The sequence below is a fragment of the Apteryx rowi genome, unplaced genomic scaffold (genome assembly GCF_003343035.1).
Source record: "Apteryx rowi isolate R43461 unplaced genomic scaffold, aptRow1 scaffold_28, whole genome shotgun sequence".
Lineage (NCBI taxonomy): Eukaryota > Metazoa > Chordata > Aves > Apterygiformes > Apterygidae > Apteryx > Apteryx rowi.
The window spans coordinates 427,836-449,030 of record NW_020449196.1 but is presented as its reverse complement, the minus strand read 5'-3'; the positions used below and the strand labels follow the sequence as shown (position 1 = coordinate 449,030).

At 36.1% G+C, this 21,195-nt stretch overlaps 1 protein-coding gene across 2 annotated transcripts in view; it reads left to right on the top strand.

Annotated features, from left to right (window-relative positions):
- NFATC3 (nuclear factor of activated T cells 3) overlaps positions 1-21,195 on the top strand; it is a 51,013-nt gene that overhangs the window by 4,658 nt on the left and 25,160 nt on the right. The window contains exons 1-6 of one of the 2 annotated variants that reach the window (XM_026068764.1): positions 12,505-12,634; positions 13,614-13,813; positions 15,078-15,250; positions 15,953-16,093; positions 19,657-19,712; positions 20,326-20,452. In XM_026068764.1, the coding sequence (XP_025924549.1) occupies positions 12,623-12,634; positions 13,614-13,813; positions 15,078-15,250; positions 15,953-16,093; positions 19,657-19,712; positions 20,326-20,452 (709 nt within the window). In that variant the 5' untranslated portion in view covers positions 12,505-12,622. Of the gene's footprint in view, positions 1-12,504; positions 12,635-13,613; positions 13,814-15,077; positions 15,251-15,952; positions 16,094-19,656; positions 19,713-20,325; positions 20,453-21,195 lie in introns of those variants that run through there. The other variant, XM_026068763.1, reaches the window with a different exon arrangement.

Below are 21,195 nucleotides of genomic sequence, written 5' to 3'. Positions count from 1 at the left end.
CCATGTGTGTGATCATTGCAATAAAGCATGCTTAACGTTTTCTTGTGTAAAATAACTGTATGGCAACAAGTGTCAGAGAGAAGAAAGGATGTGGGTGCCTGAGAGCCTGTGCGCTTTTTCCTGCTATAAAATGTGTGTTGCTCTTGAACAGTATTTTATAGAAAGTTAGAATATTTATAATAAATTTCTGAACTATGAAACCTCTGTAGTTTCAGTATGCAATTGATGTCATCTTTAAAGATTGTAAGATAGTATATAGCTTCAAGCCATTAATCTATTAGTGCAAATCATTAATCTATTACTAATACTGTACTGTACCTGTTGCTAGGAAACTAAGCTTCTGACAAATTTGGCATGATCTGTTGTGAGTATGTTTAATCAGCTTATTTCCCAATGTGAGGAAATGAAATGAGTTGATCATCATGCTTTGTTTTATAAGTCCACAGACTCTAAGGAAGCAAATTATTTAATGAAATTATCTTCTTCAGCTGTTTTAATGGCAAAATGTTTTAAATAGCAGATATCGGCCTTTTTAATCTCTGCTGGCTTTGAGGTATGTTCCAGCTAATTTGCATTATCTAAAATGATTTTATTTTACCTTGGTAGAAAATCTACAAGATAACACTGATGGTGTTTTCACAGGGAAGGAATAAATAACTTGACAGCATGGTTAGCATGTGGGGAGGAAGCATTTTGAATTTTTGCCATCCGAACCCTATGGATATTCTGTATTTAGTAGTCAGGAGACATAGAAAGCCTCTGAAATTTGTCTGCCATTACCTTTCTATTTCAGTAGGTTAAAGTACTTATTTTACCCATCTGAGAAACCTTCTTAACAAATGGCTGCAACATTGCATCTGACTCTAAATGAATGATCATAATTACTTGAATTTCCTCCCTTCCCCCCAGGTAAAATCATACATCATAAGTAAAGTAATGTTTACATTTATAATTTGTTAGAATGAGATTTTACTGTTATCTAAAGTGGTTAAGGTTTTTTCATGAGACTTTCACTGGATAATATTTATGACCAAAAACATAAGCATTTTAGAGCAGGCAGGCACACCACACTGTAAAGTTTTCTCAGGAAAAGTTTTTTTTACTCTCATATTTTCACTTTATGATGCAGGAAGGTGGACTTTGCCTTAAAAAACATTGTTTTGTATACTGTGATGTTCCTGCTGTTCATGTTAACCTTATCAATTTTCTGAATTTTCTTAAATATTCTAAATTTAATGATATCTTTCAGTAGTTAATTCTACAAGCTAATTGTGTGATGCACAACACATATATTTCCTTTTTTATCTCTTGCTCTCTTACTGTTGTGAGGAAGTTGATCTATATGCTAATATTCTTGTGATAACCTTGCTATTAGATGCACTGAGGGACTGTTAAACTAACAGCTACTTGTTAGCACTGTTCTGTATGTGTGTTCTCGTATGTGCGAAGGAGCATCTGTCCTGTGGCCACCTACCACAATGGGAATCAGTTCTAGATATGAACTACAATAAGGGTAATTTATTTTAAAATTGTGTCTACAAAGGACACTGTATAGATTCCACTTGTGAAAGACATGTCCCATGCATGTAAGACACATTTTGGACAGTGGTGTGTATTAAGAATTCGCCTGTACCCTAAGTGTCTTTTTGTCATACTGTGAAGGGTTTAAGGATAGATTCATTCATCAGTGCCTTTGCCATATGCAAAATTATTACAGTAGTTGATTTTGGAATAACAGAGAAGAGGAAGCATCATGGAATCATATGGACAACTTGTAAGCACTGCACATGAGGAAAGGTGTACAGTTGAAAAATAAAAATAAAGAAAAGCTACTTTCTTTGAGAGCTTATGCACTTCTAGTCACTTACAAGCAAGCAGTAACCACCTGCGTGGGAAGGTTTTCTGGAGGCCTGTGAAAGAGGGATTGAATGGCAGCTCTGTTGAAATTGGTCACGGAGCTTGAAGCCATGACTGAAGATGATGGCAATGGATGAAAAAGAAAATTAATTTTGAGCTTAAAGTAAACTAATTTTGAGCTACTTAGCAAATTCTGAAAAGGGAACATGTCTTCAAACAACCTGACAAATTCTGCTTGAGTTCTGGCACAAGAAGCTATAACCTACAAGAGAGGATCTAACCGAGCAATGTCAGAGATGGTCCAAGAAAAATGAATGAATGAAAGTTTTTATTTAAATGGGTGTCTGTTTCCTGGCCTGTAATACCGTGGCTGTCACCTTTTTCCAAGGAATCTGTGACCAATTCATGTAACTACTTAACAGGCATAAAACATCTGGGTTCTCCCTGTTCTTCTCTAAATCCAGTGACCAGCATGTCTGTTGTGTTTCGTGACTCTTTCCATTCTTCCTCTTTCTGCCTTCTACTTTTCAAGTTTTATCTTTTTATTGAATTTGTCCATCTTCTCACACATCAGCAGAAAGCAGGCAGAGTCACCTCCGATTGCCTACTGTTGCTTGGTGATAGCAATTCATAAATAAATGTAGAAGGCAGAAAGTAAGTCTTGGCCTATGTGAGCTAGGTGGTGGGCTGTATGGGACAAAATGTTGACTTTTGAACGAGATTCTAAAAATACATCTTTTTAAAAACAATTTGATTATATGGACATCTGTTCTAGAATGCCAAAAATGGATGGCAAAGCTCATATTAAATGTAATCATGTAAAATATGGAATCTAAAAAATGCAGTAACTAATGTGAAAAAAATGAAAAACAGCACACTGGGTCTGTAGTGACACAGCGAGTTGCTTTTTGTATCATCATGTGGTTACCAGATTGCAGAAAACTGGGATTTTCTTCCAAAGTAAAATTAGTTTATAGATTTTCTGTAATTTATACAGGTTATCTCAGAAGCAGTCACCTGAAAATTGTCCACAGCATAATTTGGCATCAGGAGTTGGGATTTCAAGAGTAACACTTTTTTTGGATAGTGTGGAGCAGGCTGCCAATGGATACTGTATGTTGATGGTTAGTTAGATATGTAACCAGCAATACTGCACTAGTGCGAAGTTACAATACTAGTATAACACTATTTTAGGTACGTGTTGATGTTTTTGGGTAGGATAGAATGGGATGGACTCTAAGCTAAAGCACTCTTCAAAATATGCCTGAAATTAGCATTAACTTTCAACCTTGTCTGCAAGAAGTGAGTGTGTGTGTAAGAGAGATTTCAGAAATAGAAATCCAAGTTTTTAAACCTTGAATGATATTCAGTAAGTTGCATAATCATATGGAATCGTGACCAGTGATGCACTGATATTAGCAATTTTTTGTTTGCTTTGGTCCTTTTCAGGATCTGTTTGTCTTCATGATGACCTTTAAAAGGATTTTAAAATTGGACTTGTGCCACTGTGCCTGATAGTTCATTAACATTTGTTCCTCTTATGTTTCACTACTTTTATTTCTATTTCAGATTTACAAAGGCCTATATTATTTTATAGTCTTCAAGATAGTTTACTCAATAAGCTTAACAGCAAAAGAGAAAGGATACTTTTTTAATGTAGATGCTTTCTCTTCTCAGTTCAAGATGAAAAGCTACATCAGATAATCAAGAGAGACTGAAAACAGTACCACACTTCAGGATGGGGCAATAGATGTTTTGTTTAACATCTTCACTTTAAAATTAGACTTTTTAAACTTTTTGTAATGTTAAAACTTTTGTGGAATCAGAATAAAATAAAATAAATCCCATGCACTGTTAAGACTTTCTGACGCAGGGGTGCTGGGGGATTGCCCAGTAGGCCTGAATGGAGTTTTCTTCCATTAATTTCTTCGGTCTCTTTTGGAACAATTCATAGGGGATCATAGGCCAGCACTTGTTGCACTTCCGTAAAGCCACACGGGATGACTGTGGTCAATCTACCTTTCTATAACTTCCCTGAATTCTAATTTCTTGGTTTAGTTCAAGCTTGACTTTCCAAACTGCCACTGCTGATAAATTTATGGTAAATTGCACCACTAGCATTAGTCACTGTGTGTCTTCCTTTGTTTCAGCTTATGTTCATCTTCAGGCCTTTACATCTTGCTTATTGCTTGCTTTTATTCCCAAGGCACTGCCACTAGGCATGCGGTTCAGTTTGGCAGAGTAATCCTTCAGTTTTTTAAATAACACTGTTTGCAGCATGTTAGGAAAGTAGCTGCAAACCACTCAAAAATGAAATATTTCTGGAGAAATGTCTGAAGAAAGAATTCTGGTTCTTCAAAACCAGGCACAGGCTCCTCTTGGGTATCGTTGGCCAAAAGATTCCAAGTTTGTGGGCTGAATCTGCGTTGTTTCAGTGGGCAAAACATCTCAAATGTTTTTTTTCTTTAATTTTTTCTTCCCTTTATCATATTACTTTAGTGAGGTCTAACAGATTGGGTTTGGTAAAGGCCTGTTTAAAAGTGGACTGAAAACTAAGCAGTGAAAATTCTTTTCCTGTAGGAAAGTTTAGATTTTGTGGTGAATTATATCATATCCTTACTCATAATCTTCCAAAGTAAAAATTTCTAATTCAAAAGAACAGCTATATCTTTCTTTTCACCTTCATATAACTGGGCCTTCATTCTCCGCTTTTGCCTTCCTTGTTGTGTAACTTTGGGGGTGCTCTGAGGAACAGAGAAGCCACTTAGCTGCGGCCAGCTGCCGTGAGACCGTCATGGAGAGAATTGGTTACAACATGCTTTTCCGATCAAGGTGTTGAAAAACCTAGGAAAACTCCATTTGAAGTGGTTATACTAAGTGCTTATACTTCTCTACACAGTTGTGTATTTCTTTCCTCCCTTTCTGTGCCTGAACTGAGGTGGATTTTTTTAACAGGGATACTGATGCATTTGGTGAATCTACAAGTTGTTAATTTGGTCTTTTGTTCATTTAAGTTATCACAGATTTTTCCCCTGACATGTCTTTTATTTCAAAGCAGAGCCCTTTTTTTAGGGAGTCTATTTGTACGTAAAAAGCTTGCTTTCTAATCAGCCTGCTTTACCAATCCAGTAATGCTATAAGCAGTGAATTAATTGGGGAAAAGGAGAAGGAGCACTTCAGTGTCAATAGAATCTTTGTCTTCAATTAGCAGCAAAGGAAATGCGTATGGAAGATAAAACACAAATGTTAAAACAAGTGAAAGTTTGGTTTAAAAAATGGCAATTTCTTAATGATTGCTGGAAAGCTTTCAGGAAAATTGCTTTTCAAAAGCAATCACATGTTTTTTGGCGCTGTCAGAATTGTCACTGGTATCTAGTATTGCTTGATTGCTAAGCATAACATGTAGTTAAAGAATGATTATAACTTTTTTTTTTTTTTTTTTTTGATGAGCTTTAGTTCAGAAGTACATGGAATTTAAGGTGTTCTATCCCCTTTTTTTTCTTGGTTGAATTTTTAATCTGAAAGAATAGGCATGTTAAAGCTTGACATCACTTCGGGATTTAATGATTGGGGATTGGTTTATGGTAAATAAACAAAGGAGTTTTGTTTGTATTTTCAGAAAAATAGGCTACTTCAAAGTATACTATTTATTCTCTGCTAAGTATTTCACATATTTTCTGTGAAATGTATTTTTTCTCTTGTATATTTATCTGAAGTCATAGCTCTTATGAAATCACATCTTGTGGATAAATAACATATCTAAATTTGAAAAGAAATTGGTAATATTTAGCATACAGCAACATAGATGAACCTTCTCAGTTTAAAAAAAGAAATAGGAAGTAAAACTTCTAAATAYGAGTGACTAAAAAAAGTCTTCTGACAGGCTTGTCGAGTGTTGCAAGCTTTCCTTTATCAGAGATCAGAGTGTGGAAATGATGACATGTGAGCAAGATACAGCCCCAGTAAAATCTGCATGCAATCTGTGGAAAAATGGTAACTTTTTTTTTTCCAGGTTGAAGTCTCTTATTTAATGTGACCTACTTCCTTTTCTCAGAAAGGAGAAGTTTCTCACTGCTACCACTGACTTCCAAGTTCAAATGCTGCTCTCTTCAGTAGTCGAATTAATCCATATAGTCTCTAGTGTTAAACGTTGTTTAAGGATTTTCCATATGGTCATTAGGAATGAAGTTTCTGTAATATAAATTACCTTCTTGCTGATACAAGATTCTCTCATATTAACTTACTGTCTTTGTTAGTTACTTGGTAAAAATTGTAAACTCAGTATTGCCATGCATGAGTTCATGAGTTTACTGTGTGCAGTACAGTAATAATGCTGGAACCGCTTTGGAGCGAAGCTCTTCTAGCTTATCCTGTAGTGACCTTCAGTCTTTAGCCTTCCAGCTTTAGTTTAACTTACGCATGCACTGACCTTTGCTATGGAAACGATATAGAAACACAAAAGCAACTTGGCTGAGTTTCCTCTGCAAAGCAGTGGGTGGTGTATCAGTATTCTGTTACAGAGGAGGGTTTCTAGAGGTCAGTAGTGACAGTGTGCAGTAACTTATTAGTTGTCTACAGCATGCTGCTTGCCCCCCTTGGGWAAGTGGTATGTCTCYGAAGGAAAAAAATTWAAAAAAAATTTTTTTTGTCGTGTGCAGCTCTAAGATGCATATTAATAGAATAATGTTGACAGGTATATGTGAAAACAGACCTTGTACTCAAGCAGTAGTTTAAGTTAGTGTTTTCTGTAAGCGGCCAATGCCTGGATCTTGGGCAGGCTGATACTGTAGCAGTTTATTGCAATGAGACTTTATCATGGTGATTTTGCTGCACTCACTAGTAGATTGTATAAGGGTTTGTTAAATTAAATAACTATGGTCTGCAGAGAGACAATATGCTTTTATTTGTATATGTCTGGGTTCTTTACTAAGATGAACTAAAAGTACAGATACCATGGCTTCAGCAGGTATTTGAACTAAACACAGTATCTGTTGTTCTAGTTAATTATGTAGATATTTCCCTTATAGAACAGCTAGCAAATTTTTCAGTTAAACTGACTTAAAATGTTTGGGCTGTTCAACATACAATACTGTACATAAAACAGATGAAGTAGTAAGAAAATGTCACTCAGCCGTCAGTGAAACTGAGAAGAATTGGCATTTTTCTAATGAGAACAAAAAGTATTTTTAAAATGAATTTATTTTAAATTCCTGACTATGCCATTTTTGCTTATTTGAATTTGATTCTGAATAGCTAGTCTCCTTCGTTATCCACAAGACAGGTATTGCATGAATAAGGGCAGTTCAGGCTCCAAATATCATCTTTTGGRAGAGAGATGACACCATCCCTAGGAGACGGAAGGTAGTTCAGATTCCTTGCTAGTTCAGTCTCCAGTAGGGGCTGAGTGTGGTGGGTAGCGAAGGGTTCTGCCTTGCTCACCGTTTACAGGTTTTGTGTAGGGAGAGACGTACAAGGTTTAATGTCACCAGGATTATACATATTAYGGACTACACTGCTTTCATGCTCTGCAGCAAACTGTTGAATGCAACTGCAGTTAAATAAGGTAGGAGTACGTCAGGGTCAATTAACAAGCCAATCCACCACTGTCTTCTGTTTTTAGGAATAATATGTGATGGGCTCTCTTTAATTATCTGATCATATGGTGCTGGGCACAGTATGCTAGTTTCACTGAAGGAGGACCTTGAAGGATTATGTAATAGAAACAACTCTAATGTATATTCTCACTGAAAACTACTGTTGCAGTCCCAACCATTGAAGAGAGGCCTTAACTGTACCACTACCTGATATTCCAGTGCTTCAATTTGCAGCTCAACCTTTAATTTAGAGACAAAGCCTTGGAGTGTTGTTGAATACCCTCAATCCAAAATTAATTTCAAGTGGAGTTCAAATGATGTTTTTGGTTTTGGTTTGAATAATTAGTGGGATGTTTTATTTCTTAAGCTATGCACTTCTAATCCTACCCTGTTTGGACTTCTCAATGACCTTAACTCCATCCTTTCGTTTATGAGAAGCAGTAACAATGGAGTTTATCATTAAGACTGTCTATTGTTTGTGGCTTCAAATCAGAAAACTCCTTTGAAAGGCTGGTGGTGTTAAACCAAGAATCTTCAAACTTAGTCTATAACAGCTCTTGGGTGAGGAAAAGCAGCTCATGTGCGTGAATCTGGTCCTTACTTGCATCTGACTCTTGATTCAGAAGGCTGTCTTTCGTAAAACCAAAGCTGTGTGAAAAGGGTAACAGGGTGAGGAACCCTGCCCTTCAGTGTGCATGCAGATTGTCGGTACATTTTCCRGAACCATACTGTAAGCCTAAAAATAAGAAAGATAAATCATATTTTTAGTGCATAATAAAAGGAAACTTATGCTTTAAATGCAAAACAGATCTCAGCCATAATTGTAGATCTGTAGCTGATCTTCATAATCTGAATGTTAAACCACGGTCACCAATAATCTAGACATGTAATTAAAACCTAACTATGCTCTTTGTGACTATGCCATCCCTCTCCTACATTACACTGTGACTTTTTGAAAAGATCAAGAATGCTCCAAGGCACTCTGGGAAAGCTTGCTCAGCAGGGCGCCACGGCAGGGCAAATGAGTATTGCTGAGCAGAATGGGAGGAATAGCAAGTTCTGAAGATTACGGTCCCCATAAGGGACAGTTTATCTTAGCCCCTGAATTTGGGGCTAACTAGCCTCTTACTTGCTAAAGAAGCACAGGCAGCCTCTCCCCAAGCCACTGTCTTGTTTCCTATTTACTCCTAGGCTCGCTGGTCCCCCCAGACCCTTGTTCCCGGGTAACTGACACTATGTAAATTTGCTAGTTTATCCTTGCAGAATGTGCCATGCCTAGAGCTGTCAGCTCACTTACTGGGCAAGATTTAATGGGGAAATGTTAACTCTAAATACATATTTGTGTAGTAAAGTTTTTTTTTTTAAGGTTCAACACTGTTTTTGACTACAATCTCTCTAGCCGCCCAAAAGTTTTTGCTAGCTCATAAGGCTGTGTCATTAGCTTCTACAGCCTCTTAGGGCTGATGTCATTTTTGTTACAAATATGGCTGTTGGAAACACCAGGACACTCCGAACAACCTGCTCATTGCTTAAGATTGTGATGTGTTTCCTTTTTATATGGCCCCTGTTCCTGTGATCAGGCACTGAATTATCCTGTATAATGATTTCCCCCTTCCCCCCCGCCCCCCAGCTTATTTAATTGCCACACATCAGTTACATTTATGGCTTTACATTGTTTTTTCTTTTACACTGTTCTCTTTTTCTTTTACACTGTTCTCTCTTTCTTTTAAACCCTGAATAAACACAATAAATCACTTGTAATGAAATGTATGACTTCATGCAGTCTCTTCTAGTTTGCTAATAAGTTATTACTCTGCCTAACCATATATATATTTTAGCACCTTTAACAGAGCTTCATCACAGTTCCTTTACAGCGATTCATTTGTGACAAAGACTTATTATAAGCATCTGATTAACATGCTTGAATGTATGGCCTGGGAGGAGGGAGGGGTTGGCTTGTTTGGTTTTTGTTTTGATGATGGTTTTAAACTAGCATGGCTTTTAAGTACACGTTAAATTTTCAGGGTTTTGTTGTTTTAATATTACTACAGAACATTTTTTAGTGCGAGGTTCTTTATGTATTTGTTTTAGTATTGTAACATGCTTAGGTTTATTCTTAATTATGGAAGATATGGGTGTATTCTGTTTCATTACAACTTTTTTCACTGGAGATTCCTTGGGACATTGCAAATTGCTACTATGCGGCATCTTGATTTTTTTGAAGATAAAGTATCTTCAATTCTGTACTTAGGTAAAGTTAACGATAGAGTGATGTGAAATGGTCAACAAGCAAGGACACACTTAAATTTGTATCACAAGAGCATCATACAGAAGCAGAAAATGCACTGTATAATCTGTTGATAAATAACTAATCTCTTTGATGGGGGCAGGGGGCTGTCTTTCTGCTGCCCCCTCCCTCTCCCCCCAACACACTKTGTAGAGTAATGTTGGGAAACCAGGCCCTGGGTCTCTTCCATAGTATATCTGCGCAAGCGTAGGGGGTGAATCTTTCATCAAGAATAACAGAAGCAAAATAGCGGTGTTGGAACGCTTTGAGCAATGCAAGTGCTGCGTATGGGCACAGATCCCGACCGGCAATGCAGTCCGCACCCCTGACGGGGGGACGGCRTCACTGAACTAAGCGCCTGCTCTGCAGAGGCCTCTGTAGAGGACAGCTTCTCCACTACCGATAGACAAACTAGCTTAGTTTTATAAATATCCTTCTCTTCCACACCATTATTATCGCTACAATTGTTGTGTACATACCCAGTGCAAAGGAAGGGGGAGCAAGGTTTAACTGGAAACCAGCTTTGTCACAGTGACCTCATTTGAAAGTCATTCAACTTTTTGAATAAAACATGCTTGTAACTTATATTATTCTCAGTACTAGGTTGAACATACTTAATAAACTTCACATTCAGGCTGTATTCCATTTTGTTAAGATTTAATTTTAACTCTGAGGAAAATGGATGGTAGAATCATAGTATGAGAACTTGGGATAAGAAGACTTGTAAATGATAAATTAATATATGTCCTTAAGTTTTCTTTAAACTCCTAAAATAATTCAGACTCGTAGAAATTCTCAGAAGGTTCATTAAAATTAATTTWAAAAAAAAATCTTCTGGCAAGATATTGGATTCCTTCATCAAGTATAAAAAGGARTTTAGCCTTAATTGTCGTAAGAGCTAAGACCTTTGCATCCCTGTGCTCCACTATCAATAGGACAATAATTAAGACCAAACTTTGTTGTTATGATCCAGTTAAGTTACTGTAGTTTACAGGTGGCTTCTGAGAGATGAAGTGAGGGAAATCTGTCAGAATGCAGATGGTCATAGAAGAATCTTTGTCTCCACAGCAGCATTCATAAATGCTTGAATAATACATTTATTTACACTGGAGACAACTCTGGTAATTTAGACTGTCTCCACTCAATGGCTGATTAATTCCCACACCTCCCCCGATTTAGTTCTTCGTCTGTACTGAGAACTCCAAATACAAAAAGATTGTATATATATGACAGAACATAAGCTGGCAAATAATAGAAACATATATATATAATAAACGGAAATAAGTGAGATCAGGTAAGGAACTAGATTGGAAAATCATCAATTATAGGACAGGATATTGTATTCGATAAAAGCTGCTGCAACTTTTAAAGAATGCATGGCTTTTTGTGGTATGTATTTTTCCTTCATTATAACTATTGTTTGAAGGGGTGAGGATTGTTTAAGTCCTGGGGAGATGTGACTTTTTGATTAACATTAAGTCAGTTCTGCTTGCCTTTGCAAGAGTGAATTCCTGATGGTAGCTGGAAACAGTGGGGGGGGGGGGCACCAAGGTATACAGAGACAGAGAATTCATTGAATATAAGGACAGATGCTAGTCTACTTCAGCCTACCCGCATTTGTAGCCTACCTTCTATGGTAAAGGTTGAACTGGACTGACATCTTAAAGGCACAAGAAGGGAGAGGTACAAGGAATTCCCAGTTTTGAGGACAGCAGAATTCAGGATTCTTTGTCTTCAGCATGAAAAGCAACAGAATCTCTTCACTGCAGCAGTGGCCTAGAGACTGCCCAGCCCAGCAAAGCAATAGCAGCAGGAATTTAGAACCAATTTCCTTTCTTGCCCTTCAGTCCACTACTGTAAAGAACTTCAAGAAGATGATGGTCCTGTTTGGGCGGCTTTGAGGAGCGTCCTACTCTAAGAATTTTATCTAAGATTTTAATCTAAGATTAATTTTAATCTTTAAGATTTTATTTCAGGGTGGATTCCAATGCTGTAATTGTAACAAATAATATATTAGATCTAGCATGGTTTTGTCTCAGCTGTTCAAGATATGTATGTTGTTGATCAATAACAGTTATATGTGTGCACCTGTCGCTCCTCTGGAGGTTTTATCTGCAATACATCCCTTTGAGGAATTGTTTTAGGTTGTGCATGCATTGGATATGGAGGAATGAAAGGAATAATTTTTTTTTCTTTGGAGCAAGTTCAATTTTGATTGTCTTGGGTGATTTTGATTTTGCTCTTCTGCTTCTCAATCACATTTAACAGCAGTGGGTAAACAGGAAGAATAGTCTAACTGAAAAGAACGGAAAGGAAACAAACACAACCACCCTGTTGTAGCTAGATGGATTAATTCATGAGTATTGCATCTTCGGCAAAAACATTATTGTAGAGCTAAGGCTGAAAGCTTAGGGAGTGCCCCGGCTCTTTAAAGTTCCAGACTTCAGGCAGAACCCAAACTTCTGTTCTTGGTTGAGAAAGTTCTAACAAAACTGACGGGACTGGTAGCTGCTGTTGGGGCCATAACTTGGAAATAGGGAAGAGGTATTCTTTTGGTGGATATAAAACTTACTGCCAATTGTGGTGCATCAGGATAAAAGGAATCTAGAGTGGTGCTTCTGATTTCTGTGTGTGGGTGTGCTTTGGAGTTTTTTGTACAGCTGACTGTTGACTTTTTGACCAGTTATGTTGTTCTTGTAACATCGTTAAACTTGATGTGTTTTTTGTTTATTTTTTTCTTAAGTGTTAGTTCTGTGAAGAGCTTGGATAATATTGCTGTGTGACCAAATAACTCAAGAGAGAGAGAAATATTGAAAACAAGACAAGACAAAAATGTGTTTAAGGAATGACTTTCTGGCCCTTCCTACAGTTTTAACATAAGTTGATGCTGAAGCAGGTGACCTGTAGATTTGCTGCATCGCTTTTTAGAAATTATATACCTTGTGATGTGCATCAGTCTATAAATGTCAGGAAGGGGAAGTAATACTTCATGTTTTATAGGTCTCAGATTTAAAATAACAGTGGATAAGGGAAATGTGTATGTTAGTATTGGTTAAATTTGTTTCCTTAAATCTTTTTGATAATTATGTTACCAATGTAAMACAAAATAATAAAACTCGCCAGTTCCTTTAGAGTTTATTTAAACTTATCTTTTTCCGATGTATCAATTTATTTCATGCCTAGAATTACTCAGTGTTAGCTCAAGCATAACAACAGGGTTTGGGGTGGTTTTGAGACAAACTGAGTATATTGGATTGGTTAGTCATATACTTGAGAAAAGGAAAGACCTGCACATTAACTTTACAGCCATCACATTTTGTTTCTTAAAATGTTTTCTTTGTCAGAAAGAAACTGTACTTGATTTTCTAGATACAGATTACATTTTTCTTGTCCTAACAAAATACTTTTGCATTCATAAAACCCCTCAAGTTTAACAAGCTTACTTATGCATTCTATAATAGAAAAGCTAAACTTTAAAATATTTCTGAAAACTAGGTACTTCTTACTAAAATCGGTAACTCTGCTTTGAATCAAAACAAAATAAAAATGCAGCCAAAGCACAGCATAGCCTTAACCTAGAAATTCTGTGGAGAGAATGATTCTTTTCTCTACGAAAAATTCAAAAGGAGTAAAGATGCCTTGACACTCATTTGTTCGGATAAATGCTGTTGCTGATAATCTGTCTTGGACGATAGATGTCTGTGCTCGGTTTTCTTCAGCATTGAAGAAAACATAAGAAATTAGAGAAGTCTGATGTAATTAAATATTACTCTTTCACTCTTCAGTGTTTGCACTAGTTGTGTATTTACATTATGCCCACATAAATGCAGTAAAAATCAGCTAATATTTTAATGTTTTATCTACTTTTTCATCAGCTCCTAGGCTACAATGAAAAACCAGTAAACCTACAAATGTTCATTGGAACAGCAGATGATCGCTACTTAAGACCTCATGCATTCTACCAGGTGCACCGAATCACTGGAAAAACAGTTGCTACAGCTAGTCAAGAGATAATAATTGCCAGCACAAAAGTTTTGGAAATTCCACTTCTTCCTGAAAATAATATGTCGGCCAGGTACATTGCAACATAAGACTTAAATTAGCTATTTAGTTGCCCTATGTCTTTCTTTTCCCCATTTGTACTAAGATGATAATTTTATAAGACTTTTCTTTCAGATTTTCCACAAGTATAACTCATGATGAGGTTAGACTCATCTCTTTAAATGTGCCGGTGTCCCAAAGTAAGTCCTCGGGCAGTCAGAAGTGAAGGAGTGCTTGGGTAGAGACATAGGGGAGCTCGTATGATTGAGGGGGAGATGGATGAGTGCTGCTGGAATTAAACTTTCCTACACTGTCTGTACACGCATATGACACCACAGTTGTGGAACTGCATGGGGGTTATTACAGGCTGGTTGAGGGTAGGGTTTGGGTCATTTTAACAATGACATATGACTTGAATGTATAGAAATATAGTCATGTAATTTAATTGCTTGTTGCTTAATTCTTAATTGAATGTGGTCGTCTTAGCTTCTTGTATCCTGACAGGAAGCCTTTTTCTTGTTTTGTTTGAATTTTTTTTATTTTTAGTAGTTGGATTATTCTGACTTTGGAGGTCTTGCCAGATAGAATACTCTAAAAAATAATATAATGGACCCTACAGAAACAATTAAACTGCTCTGTTCTACTTGGGGGATTGGTGAACCATGTAAAGCATAACTATGAAGTTGACTGAGCTTACTTATTTCTAATGCAATCTTCTGATGAAGCCAGTTTAGACTTTCCTAAAGTTACGGACTTCGTGCTAGTTCCATTGAATGTATGAACTGACAGTGGTGTGCAGGGTAACACTCCTCAGAAGCTTACATGTGTTAATTCATTAAAGTATGCGTGGATCATACAAATCATCAATAAACACATGGTTCTGGCATACCAGAATGATGGGCAGGATTTGACAGCTACAGCTTTTTCATTCTGTAGTCCATCCTAAGCAGAACAGAACATAGGTCTCTTGCTCCTTGTACATTATATTTACTACATTAACTAACTTAATTACCTGATGTTAAACATCTGGAATAAGTGCAGTAATACATAATCTTTTCAAGGTTCAAAAACACAGTACCTAGAAGTTTACAAGACGATGTTTCAGCAGAAAACTTGCTGCCATTTTTGATGCTAACAGCTCTTCTGGCCTCAGACATTTAAAATAGCAATATATGGGGGGGGAATGGAATGCTCTTCATYGTTTAACAAAGGAGAGGCTTATAGAACATCCTTTGGCAATAATTTAACTTGTTTTTTTCCATCCCTCTTCTAATCCATCCTTCCTCACCTATCTCCAGTATCGATTGTGCAGGTATTTTGAAACTTCGCAATTCGGATATAGAGCTCCGTAAAGGAGAGACAGATATTGGAAGAAAGAATACTCGAGTGCGACTTGTGTTTCGTGTTCACATCCCGCAGCCTAGTGGAAAAGTCTTATCTCTTCAGACTGCTTCCATACCTGTTGAATGCTGTAAGATTGCTTTAACTAATACTATACATAATTAATCTATACTTGCAGTATTTTAACGTTTTCTCTGTGTTTCAGTAAAAGTATTTTTGTATGTAAAAAGCTAAGAGTTAAATTACCAAAAAATTAAAGATTGTACTTGCCAAGTGACAACCTGCAAGTTTGGAGGAACCATGTAATGCTTTAGACTGTAAACCTAATACTAAAAAGCCTAATACCTAACACTTCTGTATTTTTCTGTATATGAAGAGAGGAAGCTGATATATTCTAGTGAAAATAAATCTTCATTTTAGGAAGGCTTAATACTATTTCATTTAAAAGATTCATTAAATGCTGGCAGTAAAGAATAAAAACATGGTCTTAAGCAGTCTTAAATAATTTCTCCTAGAACTTGTTTTGTCTTTGAAATAATACAGTGACTTTTAAATCAAGATTCCTTTCTTTTCTCTTCTTTTTTTTTTCCCCCCTCCCCCTGAAACAACAGGATGTTGGGTTTCATGGCTTCTTGGTATTCTTTTCTAAAATTCAGTAATTTCAATGTAACTCCAAAAATAAAGATGACTAATGTACAAATATGGTTTATATATATAAATAGATGAATTTTTTAGTTTTACACCTGATTTTTCTAGTTAAAATCATAAAAGAAATGTTACTATGGGTTAAAATTGTGCATAATTAATTTTCCTTCAAACTTTTTTCTTAAAGCTCAGCGATCTGCTCAAGAACTTCCTCAGATTGAGAAGTACAGCATCAACAGTTGCTCAGTAAATGGAGGCCATGAAATGGTGGTGACAGGATCCAACTTTCTTCCAGAATCAAAAATTATATTCTTTGAAAAAGGGCAAGGTAAATACTTTACTTTTTTCGTTCTTTTTTTCTTTCTTTTCTTTTCTTTTTTTAAAGCCCTACATGAGCTTGAGGATGTTTAAAAAAATAAAAATATCACAAGTAGTGATCTGAAAATTCAGTTTGAGCATTGATCTGTGTACTGGTTGTTTGTTATTAATGAGAATATGTACTAGTTGGTGGTTATTAATGAGATTAGTACTCCTGAATTAGGAAGACAGCTAGAGACTAACCAGTATCTTGTGGAAAACTTTGAATTGTGTATATTAAAAAAATGCTATTGACAGATCATACCAAGTATTTTCTCCTTACTAAAAAACAAGTGTGGAAAATTAACATGTGAACTAATGGAAATGTACTATTGTCATTTAAGTCATGTTACTTATGGCTTAATCATTGCAAAAGAACTGACTTATTCCTAAGCTAATGAAATACATTTTAGTTAGAAAATCTTACTGATTAGTTTTTTTTCACGATATTGGCATAAGATTTTCTGTAGCAGATACTGTTCTTTAAAGAATATGTTTTGTTTTGTTTAAAAAAAGCCTCAATCTTGTTGTGCAGTATATGCTTCAGATGTGTCTATGCCTCATTTGCACCTGTAAAAAGGCAAGTTTGCATGTAGGTGAAGTGTTGGCAATAAGTGGTGGTATGCACAAAAGCGACCTTTTGCCTGTGTATTAAACATGTGCTTTATGAGCCAATTACGTATTTAAATGCTAAGAAATCAGAAATGTTGTAGTCAGTTGTACTGATTCTCATTTTCAAGAATCCAGCTTCAGTATTTTAGATGACATTCAGTGACAGGTGAGAATTGCAGCAGGCTCACACTTTTATATCAGCAAAGTTTTTTTTTAAAAAAAATTATATTGCAGACATGCATTTCACTTAAGGTATACAGAAGACATTTTGTTTCCTTCATGCATTCATATTTTCAGAAAAATCTGACTGCTTCCTACTGATCTCATGAAGTGAAAAACATTACTTTCTGGGAGGGTAGTAGATGAAATTTTCAGCCTAATGTAGGAAGTAGAATCTCCAAGTACTCAAGCACTTTGCAGATTTTGGCTGAATATTTTTAAAACATCTTTCTTTAAATGTAAGTGCAGTTTGAAGGGTTTGGTTTTCTTAGTTTTTTGTTTGTTTTTCCTACCCTGTGTTTTTGTTCTCTTCTGTCATTTTTGAAATGGTTGTGGATTAATTTGTTATCAGTGGACTCCAGGGGAGAACACAGCTTGCATTTGTCCCTGGAGAATTTTTTTTTTGCTTAAAATACTAAAATTGCGTGTTCTTCAGGTGCAAAGTATTGACCAGGCAGGTATGGATCTGCCTGGCCATAAATTTAGACTTCACATTACAGAAAGCTCCAACAGATAGGCTAAAACTTGAATAGGTAGCATAGGAAGATTGTGAATATGTTTTTAGTAGTTCACCCATAAACTTTATCACAACACAATGCTTAATTTTGTTCTGGTGGGTTGTCTGTTATGTGATACTCTTTCCTAGCTAAAAATTTCTTTTGAAAGCTGTCAGTAATAAGGCTTTTAGGGCATAGCTTGGCAAGTCTTGAGGAAAGAGCAGAGCTAGACTTGGGGGAGAGAGAAGCAGAGGGTGGAATGTCAAAGGAGAGGGTCCAAATGAGAAGAAACATCATCTCCTTTTCCCCCCTCACTGTCTGCCCACAACCCGTAGCTAAGGGATAGGGTTTTTTCTTGCTTCGAGGGTTGAACAGGCTCTCAGAAGAGCCACAGTGCCAGTGCTGGGGCAAGGAAGGGGCAGGGAGGGAGAGTGAGGCTCCTACGCACCCCTGAGCTGATCTGGCTGCTTGCTGCCGTCGACACAGAAAGTGGGGTGGGCAGAGAAGGGGTCAACCACAGCAGCAGCTAATAATAACCTTTGAATCATGAATTTAAAACTTACTTGGTAGTGCTTCCCCCCCAAAAGAATACTGGGGAGAGGAAAGGGCTGGTTAAGTAGATGAGCTATAAACAGCTGAGTGTTCTAGAACCGACAACCGCCATTTGCGTAACAACTTACTTCTGCATTATAATGCAACTACATACCCTGGAGAATTTAATAGCCAAAAAATGTTTTTCCTTTTTTGTGTATTATAACTGGATATAATCAAGTGTTTTGCACATATGTTTTTGTCATGGTTTTGTAATACACGCGTGCACCCCCCCCCCCCGACACCCCTTTATCTGTTATTTAAAGCTATCCAGTTATTCAGCACTCCTTCCTGGTTCTGTAGCTCTTTTGGAAAAGTATCTTGATTAATACTTAACACTTATTTCTACCGTAACTATTTTTCATGAAATTCAGCTTGAAAATTTTGAATTAGCTTGAATTAGCTGATATTTCAACATATATCAACTACATCTCTTAAGAGTGAAAATCTTATATTTGAAAAGTAACATCTGTATCTAAGTAACAGGAAGTCAAACCTATATATGAAAAACAGTAGCAACTATGAAAATAGTTCTGAAGAACCTTTGCAACATTTTCCAAAACATTTACTGCCTGTGAAGAGAACTGAATAACTTTTTTTCTTTTTTAAAATGAAACAAAACAGATTTTAAAATGTTTAACAAAAAGCTTCATAGATGAGACAGACCCTAATGCAGGATATGTTTTTAAAAAAAAAAAGGATGATGTGAGAAATTGAGGCTCTTCTCTGCATACATGAATAAGTGAATTGATATAAATAGCATCATTATAGGYGCTACTTAGATAGTAGAGGCAACTTGGCTGTCTGTATGTTGACAAGCCTTTCCCATGTTATAATGAAGTGTGCTGTGCTGTACATGGTGTGGCTGAAGTAGAGCAGATGTACTGGAACATTATTCCTAACAAATGCTTATTTGTTTTTATATAATGTATTTTGATACACAACGTGACCATCTTTTAAAGAAGTGCTGTGGCTAGACAATATGTTCCCTGGTGACTTGCACCAAACCCGACAGCAGTGAGAGCCTGCAGTGCTGGATTCAGGATTACAGGTCGTGCTAGGTCAGAGCTGGAGAGGTTCAYCACGGGGAGCTTGCTCCCCTCACAACATAGACAACTTGCACTGTAGTTTTGGCTCAGGATTCAAGGGGGAGGGTGTTGTTTGTTTAAATCTATAACGTATGCTTATGTACATGAAGATATGGTATGTGTTCTCTTTTGCATGGTGACTTGTAAATCTTCAGCATGTTTGTTTCAATAAACAAGTATTAGTAGTCATTTAACTTCCTTTTAAAAAATGTATTAGAGAAAAGGAAAAAAAATCCACCCAAATATTTTGTAGTACATAGTGTCTCCTTTGGAATTAAATCTAACCRTATGTAATTGGTAGGTTCTGTTAAAATGCAGAATTCTGCAAAACAGTCAACTTCGGACAACAGTATTGAAACTCTTAGAGCATCCTTAAACTTCAGAATCTGTTTACAGTATAACTCTTTCTCAGTAGTATCCCCTTCCCCAAACTGTCTCTTTATGACTGAAAATAAATGCAGTTTTAGATATTTAAATATTTTAGAAGATATTTTTTGCTTGAATTATTTGTAAATTTCTCTCAACAGATGGACGACCTCAGTGGGAGGTAGAAGGGAAAATAATTAGGGAAAAGTGTCAAGGGGTGAGAAACTTAATTTTTCTTTCTTTAGAAAGCTTTATATTTTAAAGTGAGAAACTTGTCATCTTTGTTCTGAAGCTTAGACTGCATTTAGTAAAGCAGATCATTGGCAAATACAGACAGACAACTGGAGACTTCTAAATGGACTTACTTAATACTATAAAGCAGCCATTAAAATGATGCTTTGAAGGAACTGCAAATAGTATGCTTGTTTGAAAAACTGAAAACAGAAAACTGAAGATAATTTTGCTAAGATGAGAAATAATTTCCAGTGCATTAGAATTGTTCTTACAAGATTAATGACTTGAAATGCAATTCTTTGACTCCTAGAGTTTATGTATGCTGTGGGAGATAAACAAATCTTTTAGATGCATCTATTTAATTAAAATATTACTCTTAGAACACTTGTGTTTAAAAAAAAAAAAAAAAAAGTCTCCAAATAGATGTTTGTTGTAGTACTATTTTACTATGTAATATATGCATAAACTTGAAGCTTATCCTTTTCAAAATATCAGTTTGCCTTAGTCTTGCAGGAAGTGTTTTAGTTCTCCTGTAATTAATAGTAGTTTCATTTATATTTAATATGTAAAGCTTTTTTGTTTCAACCTTCATATAGGCAAACATCGTTCTTGAAGTTCCTCCGTACCATAACAAAACTATTACAGCTGCAGTTCAGGTGCAGTTTTATCTCTGCAATGGCAAGAGGAAAAAAAGCCAGTCTCAACGTTTTACTTATACACCAGGTATTAAATTAATATGACATTCCTGCATTTTATTTTGTTTTTTAAAATAGACATTTGAAAGTAATTCAGACAGTCTGGTACCTTTGACAGGCAGATAAGACTAACTTTGAATATCCTGTAAATCACTTAGTGAAACGTCTTTACTGTAAATTTTAGGGTTTTTTTAATTTAATAAGATGCAGTGTTATGAATAAAGCCAGGTATTCTTTGGCTACATGTTTTACAAAATAATTTGCCTTCCTTTGAGAATGATGGTGAATCGCAGTTGTTGTTCTTCTAAACAACTCAAGTGAGGATATGGAGGATAGCGAGATCATAGAATCGTTATTATGGATTTTTTCCCCCACCACCCAAAAAAACCAAAAAACCAAATATCTAAAACTGTAGGGTTTTTGTTGAGGACAACAAAAAAGTATCTTTCTCTGGACACACTGCAGCATGTTGAGAGAGTATATCTTGGAATTTAGCCAGAAAGGCATACTGTACATATTTTAAATTAAAAAGTTTGAATTCCTTCCATTTGGTATGAGGAAACTGATACTATGAGATATCCAGTGCCCACTACTTTGCCTGCCACCTACTTCCTATTAAGAAATGCATACCCATTTAGAGTAGTCACACTTCATGAAGCATTAATGATGGAGCTAGACCCTTTGGTACCGTTCGGAGAACTTGACATTTAAAGCCAGATATGAATATTAATACATACCTCTTAAAGCTAGTTTGTATACTGACAAAACCAA